At 38.1% G+C, this 14,362-nt stretch overlaps 1 protein-coding gene across 3 annotated transcripts in view; it reads left to right on the top strand.

Moving 5' to 3' along the window:
- Positions 1–14,362, top strand: part of col14a1a (collagen, type XIV, alpha 1a) — a 131,654-nt gene that overhangs the window by 86,845 nt on the left and 30,447 nt on the right. For all 3 annotated transcript variants that reach the window (XM_040116900.1, XM_040116901.1, XM_040116902.1), the window contains exons 34-37: positions 5,255–5,413; positions 7,860–7,937; positions 8,827–8,913; positions 13,646–13,699. In XM_040116900.1, coding sequence (XP_039972834.1) covers positions 5,255–5,413; positions 7,860–7,937; positions 8,827–8,913; positions 13,646–13,699 — 378 coding nt within the window. The remainder of the gene's footprint in view (positions 1–5,254; positions 5,414–7,859; positions 7,938–8,826; positions 8,914–13,645; positions 13,700–14,362) is intronic.

Raw genomic sequence — 14,362 nt, 5'->3', positions numbered from 1 at the left:
AAAGCTGCTGTTGTATAGTTTCTTTGCTGGGACTCTCTGTGGATTTCTGCTGAAAACAAGCAAACATCAGCCCACCAACTCTCTGTCTGTCTTTATCTCAATTCTCAAAACGTCAGGGAGTAGCTGTCCATCATTCTCAGTGCCTTTTGTCTTTTCAATTGTTTTCTGTTTTTCTGTTGGAGAACATGACAATGTTGAGAGAGGGAACAGATGCAGAAGACTGCCTGGCCAGAGGAAGTGTTCTTCTCTGTTTAGACAGGATGACAAGTGAATAAGAGGAGTGTCCGTGTGCGTGTGCGTGTGCGTGTGTCCGTTATAAAGGGATTACCATATGAAGGCAACTCGTGTGAAAGCAGGGATACCCAGCGGGATCTGTCACTGCTCAGCGCACACACACACACACACACACACACACACACACACACACACACACACACACACACACACACACACACACACAACAGAGAAACACAAGAAAAAGAAACAGGTGAAGGAAGAGAAAAGAAAAGCAAATGAAGACATAGATATGACAGAGAGTTTGAGGCACAAAGAGAAATAAAGCAGAAAGATATAAAGAACAACAGAGAGACATGTAGACATAGAGAGGAGAAGTCAAAGTTATCTTCAGTATAACTCACATATTGCCCAGGGCCATATTAAACTCCAGAGGTGTATGAGCGCTTTTTTGTACCTCCCAAATGATTAAATGCCTCACATTAAAAATGTTAGCGGGCACTTGAAGTGTTACATGTGTGCTGTAATCATTAAACTCGTTAAATTTGCTCTAGTGCTTTCGCAGCTTTCTATCTGACAGTAATCCACAATATTTCACAGTGAAATTAAAAAATCACTGTTAATTAATTCATCTATAAACAATTATTACAAAGCTGTTTCCATACATTTTGATAGCTTCTTGGAAATAAGAACAAACAATAATGGAGAAACAAAAGCAACAACTACAAATAAATGCATCTACTGTAAGGACAGATTTAGGATGTCTGAAGCTGAGATGGTGTTATGTGGCTGGCAATGTAATACACTGCTTGAATTTGTTGTCCTGATGAAAAACAACTTCATGATTGATCCAGATGGATGCAAAAATCTTAACACAGTCAAGTGAAATTAGATTGGAGGATTTTTGGTGTGCCTTAATCTCTCGAAGTTTGGGATATTTACATGGTGTTCATCTTTTCAGGCTCTTAATGGTTTGTAGTAAGCAGGTTGTATTTTACTGCAGGCCCACATCTTTGTTATGATAGATTAAGAATTAGTCCAGTTTATCTGGATTAGGATCACAGATAGAAATCCTACACCAAAGTGGGTTTTGTTTCCAAGGAGAGCATGAAAACATATACAAGTACTGGTGTAAATACACAGTCAAACTGAACATTATGGTGTATGAAGACACAGGTTACATTTTAAAACCAGGTGAAATAAAAAAAAATTGCCGGCTTTTCTTGGCAACATATTGTGATGGTCTCGAAAAGAAATTCTCTATATCATAAACTTCAAAAGTCACATCATTACCTCTGAGTTCTATGTCGACACTGCAGATGTTTCCTTTTGCTCAAAACACATTTGTTTACATCTCACATTGTTCACACAAATATCAGGGACAGAGATGTAGACCTAACCTTCTGCTGACTACTGCTTAAAAAAATCCACATGTGACGGTTGCCAAGTTAGTCATTAAACAATGGCCACGTCTCCAGCTGCAATGAAACTTCTGTTTATATATCTCTTTTTTCCCCCACATAACAATACATTTGCGATGTGTGGTCATCTTGTATTTAACAGCTATTTAGCAGCTTTCTAATGTTGATGGCTAAAATACTGGAAATACAGGAAAGAAGAAAAAAACACACATACTGTTCACATGGAGAAAGTACATATGCATAAATACATGTATGCACAGATGTTAATACTCAGATATGAAGTATGTGTACATGCAGAAAAAAAATCATACAGGCTCTACAAGCAGCCATTCACGTACAAAATCACACTGTACGCACACACGCTCCTACACATTTAAGCATGGATAAGGAATCATTCACAACCAAAGTGTTAAGTGCAGGTAAGGGATAACTGAGTCAGCAGAAATGCTGATAGCCTCATCTACTTCACCCCACATTATCTCACACAGCATGTTTAAAAACTGCCACAACAATTTAGGCGTTTCTGTGTTTGTCTGCGTGCCAATTTTCCAGTTCCATTACTGTATTACACTACTTAATTTTGTGTTTCAAAGTTACCAAGAGGTGAGAGAAAGTGAATATGCTGATTCAAACCTCTTCATCTTCATCTGGGTCCTCCCTTGTTTTCTTTTCACCGTCCTGCTGTTCCTCTCTCTTTTTTAATCTACTTTTCTTTCCCGTTCTTCCATATTTTGTTGTTGAGATGGGGATCCTTAAACTTTGATTTTAAAAGCTATAGTTTTAATCTTCTTATGATGTTAAGTTAGTCCGCTTTGAAAAGTGATTATAATATAACAAGTAATTTATAATAATAATTATATAGAGCAGTGCTAATTATATATAGAGTGCTGCAGGGATGATGTACTTTTGTGAGCTAGCCTGGAAGTTAGCATCACTGTGGTTCCCTTGACAAAAAACCAAGGGGATTTTTCCATTGGCTTTTGGATAATTGCAGAAAATAAGCTCTGTGACAAAAGTTTATGATACTTACATGTTTTGTTCATAAAGATAATCTTCACAAATGAACTCTACTTTTATGATTTTTGAAGCCTATATGCAATCCCCAGAAGTAAAAAGCTAATGTCAGGCTATAAACAAACTGCACCATGGTCGCATGACTTCAGTGTCACCACCACTAAGCTTTCAATTTGTAATTTGATTTAGCGCGCTTACCTCTTCTACAAAAGCCTTTCCTCTTAGAGAGTTAGTAATATTTTGCAAGAGCACAAGTATAAACACAACAAGGCTGTAAAGGTGGACTGGTGAGTAGATGGGTGTTAACCACAGAGCTTATTTCAGGCATCTAACCCAAAAACATATTTAAAAAATCCACCGACTTTCGGGACGAGGTAGCGTGTAGTGCAGAAATGGAAAACAGAAACTTGTTCCTGCTTTACTCTATAATTATAAATAGTCTTGTTTAAAAAAGTCAGAACTTTTGTAAAAATTTTGGACAAAAACAGTTTCTGCTGTTTCTGTTGTTGATTTAGCTTTGTTTGGACATTTCTATTCATTAGAGATAACATTAAGTTGATAGCTCGATGTTTTTTGCTATCAAATTCAACAGAGTTATTCAATTTGTGCGATTACCAGAGTCATATGTGCAACATAACAAAGATAATGTAGCAATGTCAGTGGTTTATGAAGTAAAAAGAAATTGGTCTTTTGTATGAAAAATGATAAGGAAGAAGAATTCTCATAGAGGAAAAATAAAACCATCTGACGGAGAGGTGCAAAAAAATGGTGCTTTATATTACAGAAAGATAGTGCTGATTTGTAAGATAGCAGTAGCATTAGAAAATAAAAGACTGTGAAAGTCTGGTTATCTGTGTTTTCTTGTGAGAGGGAAAGAGAAGGAGAAAGAGAGCTAATTCATCTTCTGCTGGCAGGAGTATTAGCTGTGAATGGATCCTGTAGACTGCAACCAGCCATCTGATCTGCCAGCAGCAGCACAGAGTGAAAAACATTATGCTGCTTATGTTTCTTATATTTCATAGTCATTTCTTGTGGTCAGTGCTTTTATTTTTTTTTATTTTTTGTTGTGCTAAAACTGATCCCATGTCTCAATTTTGAGGTTTGTCTCCTGTCAGCTTCTCGGTTACTGTATTTAACTCAACCTTTAATCTGCACCAGATTCTGCCCTCAGATACTGTCATAGTGGGGACATTGCTTGACCAACATAGATTTGTGGAGAGAGTTGAATTTGATCTAAAAGAAAACAAAGATGAAAGGTTGTGATATTCTCATAGTTTATACAACTTTTACGTATCAGCAACTTTGGTAATGTAGTGCAGATTTTTCAAATTAGTTTGTATATAAAACTACATTGCCACACAATGATAACACAGCTATAACAACACTAGAATCCCATGATGTTCACTATGATATAAATACAACTTTAATGTAAAACATATAGCTCAGATGAAACAGTAAAAAGAGTATTATAATGTATGATTCCAAATGTTAGCCACATGTATGCTTAACGAAAGAAATGCCTGACAATAAATGGCGTATATTCTATTGCCTGCTAATGTTGGTCTTGATGTCATATGGCTGAAGTGTAAGAACAGAGGAATGGTTCAAATTTACAATAATCAAGAATAAACTTCGTCCAGTATAAAAATAAGTCACTGCTGAAGTAAATGGAGGAACCAGTTAGCCTGAAGGAGAGTCAATGACTCCATTACACACACACACACACACACACACACACACACACACACACACACACACACACACACACACACACACACACACACACACCAAGACACATACACATTAATATATCTTAGACATTTCATTGCCTTACAATCATTCCCTAATGACTAATATTAACTTAAACTGAAACCACTAAATGCCACAAAATACTGCCAAAATGTCTACACTTTAGACACACACACACGTGCAGCCGTCGAGATGTCAGCCACAGAATGGGCGCTGACACTCGAATGTGAACTTTCTCCAACTCCACGTTAGCTGCACCTTGTTACTGTGTGTTTGTATGTGTGTGTGCTGCACACATACATTCATGCTGCTATGACCTAAAGTGCACGTGTATTTTTACTGAGGGTGTGAGAGAGCAAAAGCGTGATAGAAAACTTTCCATAATGATGAAACGTGCAGGTGCTGATAGTCTAGTTTATTACAATCCCTCACCAGATGCAGCCCACCTTGCTCATTAAACATGCGACGAGTTGAATTCCGCGGTTCTTGGCACTGGCAGTGGTTTCGCCTAGGGAGGCGGGTTGAGCTCACAGGCAATCGAACTGGACAGGCTGATTGGTGTGCTTACATGCTTTTAGCCTGTGTTTATTAAAAACATCCACATATGCAAGGAATTCATTGTCAATGTCATTAGTCAGTGGCCTGTTGTTGTTGGTGCACATACACACAAGAGATAGTCTTATGTTTAGTATTCTGGCAGATCTCTCTTTAAAAGGTTGCTGTTTTATCATAATCTCAAGATTTTTTGGGTCAGAACACGGGTGATCAATTAACCTTTGGTTTGGAAAATACTCCAAAATATCTCTAATGAACCACATTCTCTGTCTCCCACACAGCTCCATGTAACCATCAGTAAGACGTCTGTGAAAGTGGTGCTCGATTGTACTGTGGTTGGGGAGAAACCTGTCCACGCAGCTGGTAACATCACCACCGACGGAGTGGAGATCCTCGGAAGGATGTTTCGGTCCAGAGGCACTCACGACAACTCTGCTCCAGTCAGTATAAATTCCTGCCTATATTATTGTTAACCGCACAATTGATAAAGGCTGAAAACATACCTGTATGTTTAGGGGTCTCGCTGGTCATGAAAATTTGAAATGTGTCCTCCAGACATTAAGTCGAGAGCGATTATCAGGACGGTAGAATTTGGTAGGGGTGGCAAGATCAAGAAGTTGACAAAATCTTCAAGTTAGAGTAACTTGCCAGGATTTATTTCCCAACCTGTGCCACATATTCATTAAAATAAATCCTTGTTTTCAATATTTTCTCCCACAGCAGGTCTGGCTGTGTGATGTAAACCACACTTAAAGAAAGGATCAATTAAATTCTGCTTTAATCAAGTAATAATCGTCTGGCTGTTGTATTTGTCCCCTGTGCATTGATTCCAGTGATCAGTCAGCAAGGTGTGTGTGAATCATCATGGCTTGTAAAATGGCAACCATAAATATCCAAAGCCATTTCAGTGGGTTACTCAATGAGAGTTCATTTTATTATTTGCAGGTAGAAGTGTATAAAGTGCTTTACATATACTTTGTTAGCTGTGCTCTATCCATTAGGGAAAACAGGCACTCAAAAACCTTTTGGCACACAGGGGAGAATGTGAGATATCCTGGGCTTCTGGGAATACTTAGTAAATTTATACCTCTCATCTGCTCCAATGAAAATGATCGGCTTGAAAATGCTGCATGAAAATGTTTTTCAAAAGGAAAATTAAGAAAATGTGACATTTTCTCCACTTACAGATTGTCCCTTACTGGCCGATAAAGTGGATGGTTATTGATTGAAAAATATGTTGTATCGCTCATGTTGAAGATCTTTGCTGAAAGTAATCTTTCAGAGGGAAGTAAAACCTTAATGGTAGCTTTACCTGGCTTCTAACATCATACAAATCACAATTAATACTATTTTACCTTCTGTTCTTTGAATCAGAAGGAGGTGATGTCCTTAGTTGAAGAACTGGTTTCTTTTAGGCTCCACAATGATCGACATTATACTTTATCTGGAGAGTCTTAAGTTCGAAGTGTCTTTCTCATTCATAGTGACAGTGATCCTGTGGATTTTCAGGTGATGAGTTGATTAAGGGGGGTTACAAAAGTGACATGACATCAGCATGAATAGATTAAATCATATAATGACAATCAGGATGTTTTTTCTCAAGGTTTCAATCAGCCAGCCCAGAATTTCTGTGCATCTGGGTCAAAACCACTAACTGATCACAATAAGTCGGTATCTTTTGGGTGTCAATGTTAGTTCCAATTTAACTGAAAGTGCTCAGCTCTTTTAAATCAAAGAGCCCCTGTGGTGCTGTAATAGAAGAACTATAATTACTAGGATAAGACAATTTCACACGGGCTTCAAGGCAGGCCTTTACTCTTCAGGAATTGAAAACATTTGACTTAAATTTCCATTTATTGTCATGCATTTTCCAATAAATTGGCCTATTTGTGGTATTTAAGATTTGACATTGGAAAGAGTTGAGGTGACAAAGGACACCGAGTGCCTTTCAAATTAAACTAAATTTCATTGAATTGAAGTCTGCTTAACCAAATAATGACCCAGTTAGTGTACACCAGACTTTCAGGGGCGCTATCTGTAATTACAATAATACATAGAACACTGTGTAAACATCAACTAAAAATTAAACATGACCAAACCAGGTACAATGTTTCCACGCAGCAGATTCCTCATATTTATATGAAGCCATACAGATTACGATTGTGTAAAGAAAACAGTAGCAGAGAGAAAAACAGACACTTATCGGACAGTTTTCCACTAGCCGACAGAATCTCATCCAAGTCTGTAATTTGGGGTTCGTGCCTGTATGTATTTAACTTCCTAGATAAAACAGTTTCTCAGTCATTTTGTCAAAGTCGGTGTTTTCATTAGTTTAAGTCGTGTCTGTGATATGTACGTGTATTAAGTTTGATATAAAGTCTTTGTTGAAGGTTAAGGTAATGGGTGATGTCAGGTGTCTGGATGGTTAGAAATGTAGATCCTAGACACAGCCCTTCTAATAAAATAAACAGTGTATGTCAGCACGCACCTGCCTTAGTTTTGATGCTGAACTTTAGAAATGAATCAGACACAAGACCATGACCTAATTTATAGCCTGGTCTATAGTTTGAGACTAGAGGAGCCTACAGAAAAAAACATTATGTATGTTGAAGCGATCAGAAAGACTGCGTCTATCTATCTTCCAGCACTTTTCAGCTGGTCATTAGAGCTTGTACGCAGTGAAGCTGTCTCTGTTCTTGTTTCTTATCGACACAGAACCACACCGTTACAAAATACAATGGTTAATATTCCATTTCTAATCTTGCCTCTGTTTCATTCAAGCATTTTGAAATGTCTTCACTGATAATATTGCAATTGCAGAATTAATGGAATTGTTATGTGTGTGAGTAAGTGCACTTATGCATGGATGTGTGTGTGTGTTTACAGTTCCAGCTCCAGATGTTTGACATCATCTGCAGTACATCCTGGGCCAGCAGAGATAAGTGTTGTGAGCTGCCAGCATTGGTAAGAAACTGACACATGTATATACTCTCTGTCTCTCTCTCTCTCTCTCTCTCTCTCTCTCTCTCTTACACACACACAGACACACACGAACACACACACACACACACACACACACACAAACACCCCCCCTCTCTCTCCTCTCTGAGTGCACAGGGTTCAATGCTCCGAATATCTCAGCCTTAGATAATTAGAGTTATAATTGTAGTTTCGATCAAACTAACTTATGTTGAAACCAGAATGATAAAACAATTTTAAAGCCAAGTTATCTGGATCCTGGACTGAACGAATGGCTATTAGCACTGGCCACTGTTAGTAGCCCTTGTGGTGAGATGGGTAATTTCATTTATGAGATATAAATTCCCCTAGTGAGCACCTTGAGAGTCAACAATGTTGTCCTATCAGGTCTGAGTGTGCCTGTATTATCATTTAACACCCCAGGCATTAAAACATACCCACACAACGTACAGATACACTGAGTTACCAGTTAATTAAATAGACTTGTACAATCTGATGCACTCCAATAAAGCAATATCTTTGTGATGCTCATAATGTTCAGCTTTTCTAACATTCAGAAAGGTTAGAATGTTTTGATTCAACTTTGTGGTAAGTTTTAGGCTTTAATTAGTGGTGATAATGTATTGGATTGCATTACTGTATATATATTGGATGGTGTTTCTAATTTTTTGTCCACTCCACGTACATTAGGGGCACGGTTTGTTAGAAACACCCTAAGTATTATACAGTCCAATAAACCCTGCATAATTCTAATTTAAATGAACTCAAGTATAAGCAAGTGCAGTTTCCTAAAGACATAGACCAAGACAACTGCGCACTCAATCTGTGCACTGTGTGTGTGTGTGTGCGCGCGTGTGTGTGTGTGTGTCTTCAGAGAGTTGAGGAGCAGTGCCCTCCCATGCCGCATGCCTGCACCTGCTCCCAGGACAGCAAAGGACCCCCAGGACCCTCCGGACCCCCTGTAAGAGATCACTGTTTCTTCACTTAGTTATTCATTAATTCAATTAATTACTCGATACATTGATCATTCAGACTTTTTTGCTCAGTCCAGTATGAAGACCATCTTCTCAGTCTCCTTATGTCTTTGTCCCTGGCTTTCCAGAGATCTAAGTGAAAACCTTTTCATGTATTTCCTCTTCATTTGCATTTCTTTTTTACCCTCTGTTTCTCTTCTGTCATTTATTCATACACCCAATGCATTTGTTGACAGGCTTTTTCATTTGCATTTTCACTTTTCCCTTGTGTTGGTTATTCTCTCATTCACTTTGACTGTCCAAAAAAGGTTTGTATCTATTCCAGAAAAAGTGTTTAGACAGTCAATAATGGATACTGCTGGTAAATTTCAGAGTCAAACAGCCACTGTGGCAGATTCGTAAAAAGGTTAATTTCCTGCTTTGGAATTTACTGTTGAATGTTCAGAAAGTCAATTCAGTTCACCTCAATTCAAAATACTTTATTGTCCTTCAAGGGTAGTTGGAGGCTAGCTGGTTTACAAGTATAAAAAGACATGGAAATAATCTAAACATGTAAAATATCAGTGTGTAAAGAAAAAATATTGAAAGACACAAGACTTGATGGCAGTGGTAAAACCATGCCTGACCAACAGACTAACACAGTAAGTTAGTCTCTTGTCCACGGATCCATTTTGCATCTGAAAACAGTTGCATTTAAAGCTGATATTTTTTTAGAATCCCACCTGTAAAAACATTACAAATCTTTAGGCATTTTCATTGGGATGACAGTATGTCAGAGAAAGAAAGATGAGCTTGTAGAGAAGCTGTATTCCTCTCACGCAGTATCAGGTAAAACCTGATAGAGGCTGAGAGATGAGGGCACTTGAATGAGCTCATTTACAGCCTGAGACTTTTTGTCTACATTCTCTCTTCTTTTTCTCTTTTTCTCTTTCTCTCTCTATCCCCCACTTGGTCTTTTAATTCCTTTCTTTCTCCTTTTCCCCCATCTCTAGATCTCTTTCTTTTTCTCTCATTTTCTCTCCTTGCTTAAGTTATTTCTCTTTGTGTCTGTCTCCACCCTTTGCAGCTGAGGGCAGGAGAGGGGTGTGGATCAACACTGGTATGGTTTGAGAAAGTAATTATATGGTGATTCAATTTATCACAGCCGATTACAGTCCCCCCAGGTTTCATCCCTGTCAGATGAGCCAGATCCACCTACTCATCTATAGGGTTATATCCACAGGCCACAGCCCTTCCTTCGACTGCTCTACATTTCTTTGTTTTTGTCTCTGTCCTCTTTAACATTTCATCCCCATGGCAGAAACATACTACAAGCATATGTTAGCTAAGCCATGGAAATGTGCTACCAAAATTTAACTTATTTTTAATGCATGTTATTATTGAAGTTGATTCAACAATTATGTGGAAACTACTGATAATTGAGCTTAATTTGAAGGCACTGTAATGAAATTTGAACTCATTATCTTATTTTTTCACTTGTAATCAGATAAAAAAAAGGCTGAAGAGCTTCTTAATAGGTTTTTACACAATTCTATTGTTTTGTGTTTTTTCTGTTCTCTTTCCACACTCTTTTCTGCATTTACTTCTGTTGCCTCCATTTCTTTTCTCCTTTTTTCTCTTTCACTATATTGATCTCTCTCCAAACTAGAGATCAATAGCAGCAGTGTATAGCTTTCAGCTTTTCATTGTCCTTCTCTTCCTCTTTCTTTTTTCTTTTTTTTCTTTTGCCTCCACTTCACCCAAATGCCTCAGGCTCTTCTTCTCTTTCTCACTCATTTTATGCCTCTCTGTGCCTCTGTCTGTCTTTCTGTCTGTGTCTGTTTCTCTCTCCAGCATTGAATGGGCTTCTTAAATCACATTTTAACTGCAACATATGGGCCTAGATGAATGGTTTAATGACAAAATCATAGCCGCTTTTGCACTAAAACTGCACGCTACAGTCATTGGGGTTTTGAGGAAGGATGAAAAGGCAGTGCCATTCCCCTTGTTAAAACAATATAATGGTTTGTTAACACAAGAAATATATTGTATCCCCCGTAGAAGAAAAGCTTCCTACAGACAGGAAAACCTTCAAGGAGAGACACAAGAGAGTTTTACTGTAAACAATGGATGTGTACAGAATATGTTGTTTTGCTGCTGAGACTTTGCTCACTGTGATAATTCAAGGAGTGTGAATGAAGCTAAATAAATACTTGGATTTAATGGGGATATCTGATGTAGTGTCTAAACACGCAGAATGCTGCCATGAAAGGACAACTGGAAGGCAAAATGAAATGTAGAGCATAAGAATGATCATAAAGGATTAAGAAACTATAGTAGTTGCCATCTGATCGTAAAATTAGAGATGCCATTGCTATGAAACATTATTAGTTTACGAAGTTTTCATATTGAATAAAATATGTACTTTTGTCGATGGTATAACGGCACAGACAAGACCCAGTTTTGATCGCCACCATGTAGACTGGTAGAAGTAATCATTCAGAACAATTTTGTGCTTTTCTTCCCAAGAGTAATTTCTCTGCTTGTGTTCACTGTCAGATGTATATGTTTTCCTGTCTTGCACAGCAGAAGGCCTCTTCAGTTTTGTAAATCTTTCAGTCATGTTTGAAATAATATTGATTGCCCCAACTGAATTGCAGTCTGTGCTGCCTGATTTGGCACACACTCAGCTGGATACCAAACATCAGTCAGCAATCAGTCTGGCATTAAGGAAAACAAGACATGCTCAACCCACCATCTCTGTTTGTTAAAACTGAATTGTGCCCATGCTGTTTGAAATCCAAATGTTGTTTAAAAAATGTAAATTTGGGTTTGGCATTAAATTGCTCAGTTAAACAGTAATAGCTCTGTAATTTTTTCTATTGCCATTAAAGGCCCGTGAAATATCCAAACACAATTATTTGTACTGCTGATGTTGGACGCTAATTTGTGTTTCTCTGTAGATTTTGCCCTGCTTCCAATAAGTCATGGGCACACATTGTTTGCAAAAATCCATTAAAAAATGACATGCAGAGACAAATTGCTTAATTTACAAACATAATCAATCATTTTGAACAACGGGTTTTCTTTTCCTAACATGAATTTACAAAGAAGCAGTTGTTGCATTTGAATCAAACAGTAGTTCCACTCCTTGCCCAAAATTTCATTTTACTTCTTCACTGCCAAAAGGAGAATTTAAAGGATACATCCTGACTTTCAAAAGTCTACCCTTCTCACATACTATATGTAGTTGAAAAAGTAATTGGTTGCTGTAATTCTTCCTCTTCTATCCTTTCCTAGCACCATTGTTGATGGATGTTGATGGATGTGGATGGGGTGATAAGAGCCATAGTCCGCCTTCTGTGCAGTAATGCACTTCAGTTCAGATGAAGCAAATATTCAGACAAAGGCTTCAGCATTCAGCACGTTGGCTTCGTGACCTAGCAACAAACCTTGGTCTGTCTATCAGAAAGTACAAAGAAACTGTCCAAGGACAGGGAAGTACAAAGAGGGAATTTTTTACTAAAAACACCGTAATGTTCAAAGATACCTACTAGATTTTTCCCACTCAGACTGTTTGGAGCCTTATATTCGCTTCAGTTGAGTTTTTTTTTTTTTTTTTTTTTAATTGCTCATTTTTGCACAGAGCAAGAACTGTGGATTTTGTCCCTTACCTTTTACAGTGGAATGAATCACTTCATGGCCAGTATAGTCAGCGGAAATCATTACAGCGACCAATAACTCTTTCAGTGCACATATTTGGGATATGAGTTCTGGATAAAGATAGAGCTTAAAAAATCATAACTTATCCATAACAGTGTGGGTGGTTGCAAAAGTGGAACCTGACCTCATAAACATCATGTTCAGCTGCTTAAAAAGTTAATGTTAGTAATAAATACCAATACATGTTCTGTTTAAAGAAATATACATCAATCAGTGCAGCAAATTTTCTCTGCAACCTGTTAAAATATAGATCTTATACAACTGATGACTCCTGAGTGATAAAGCAAACCTGCAGGAGGACAAACATACTGTATTTGGTTCAATAGTTTGGTGGGTTTTGACTTTTCATTGGTATACTTTGAGAGAAAAAGTGACACTGGTATTATCTAATAAGATGATACAGAATTTGGTATAGAAACTGGTAAAAAAAAAAAAAAAAAGAGTGATGATATACAATTCTTCCATTAGGACTGATCTATTGCTTGTACTACATCTGTGTGTCTCTCTCATATTCCTCTCCCTTCATGCTTCATCCCTCCTTTCCCCTCTGGCTAAATATTGTAGGAACTACCTAGCCCCCACCTCATTCCCAGGAGAGACCTATTTAAGCAAACACAGGAAGAGGATGTATCCCAAATGGGCCAATGATTAGCAGATGTGTGTAGTTTGTCCCTGGATAAACCTCGGCTCTAGAGAGGTCAGGCCAGGGTTTACAGCTCCAGACTCCTGCTGTTGCTTACAAATGCAGAGTAATAAAGAGCAGAGCTCAGAGGGGCAGTTTACAGCACAGATCACTGTTTACCTCTGTTCATCATATTCATAAACCATTCATATCAAAGATGTGTACAGTTCCAGTTTTATTACATTTTTAAAAAAAATGTTCCACAACTTCCATGTTTGAAAGGGAGTCTGAGGGATACATTTTGCTGCCGTTACTCTCTTTTTAGGCACACATTTTGCAAGCATTGATTATGTGCTTTCTTTTACAGTGAGTATTTGATGTTTCCTGTGTTTCAGGGTGGTCCAGGCATAAGGGGAGTCAGAGGAGACAGAGGAGAGCCAGGAGTAACGGTAAGCAAAACACACACAAACTCTGAGACACTTTATTCTTTTGCAAGAACATACTAGGTCTCAATAAGTAACAATTTTTTCATCTTTCACATGGTTAAGCAACTATGAGGTAGAATGTTTTCGGGGGGAAGAAGAAGCACCCCAGGAGTTAGCGGTGTAGGGGGATTCAGACCGGATTTTGCAAGGCAGAAGCATAAACTGTGGGTGCTAGAATAGCACCTTAAACCTTAAACTTTGAAAAATTATTATTTCTTGCATGATTCCCACCCTCTCTCTCAAACTGAGCCTCATGATTTCATGTGTCAAAGTTCAATCAGATTGAACTCCTCGTGAGGCAAAAGAGGCAGGATCAGTTTGCAACTGTAAGTGAACACATCTCCCTGTTTATCAGTGAAAATAATGGGGAGCCCACAAGACTAAGCAAGGCTCTCATTTATACTACATTTTCCTCATAATCTGAGCTTGCTGGTCCACACCTCTACCTCCAGGGACAGAACAAACCCCATCCTCTGTTCAACCCAGTGATTAGATGATAAAAGGAAAGACTTTAGGGATGTGAATTAATGCCCCCTACTCACAAACAAAGAGCCTTTTCAACAGCAGCCCACTCCATCCACCAGACGGGATGTGAAGCACCTTTCGGCTGAAAGAAGTGGTCATTTT

Source organism: Xiphias gladius, chromosome 22 (assembly GCF_016859285.1).
Source record: "Xiphias gladius isolate SHS-SW01 ecotype Sanya breed wild chromosome 22, ASM1685928v1, whole genome shotgun sequence".
NCBI lineage: Eukaryota > Metazoa > Chordata > Actinopteri > Istiophoriformes > Xiphiidae > Xiphias > Xiphias gladius.
The sequence above is the reverse complement of the archived record's forward strand: the minus strand, read 5'-3'. Positions and strand labels throughout refer to the sequence as shown.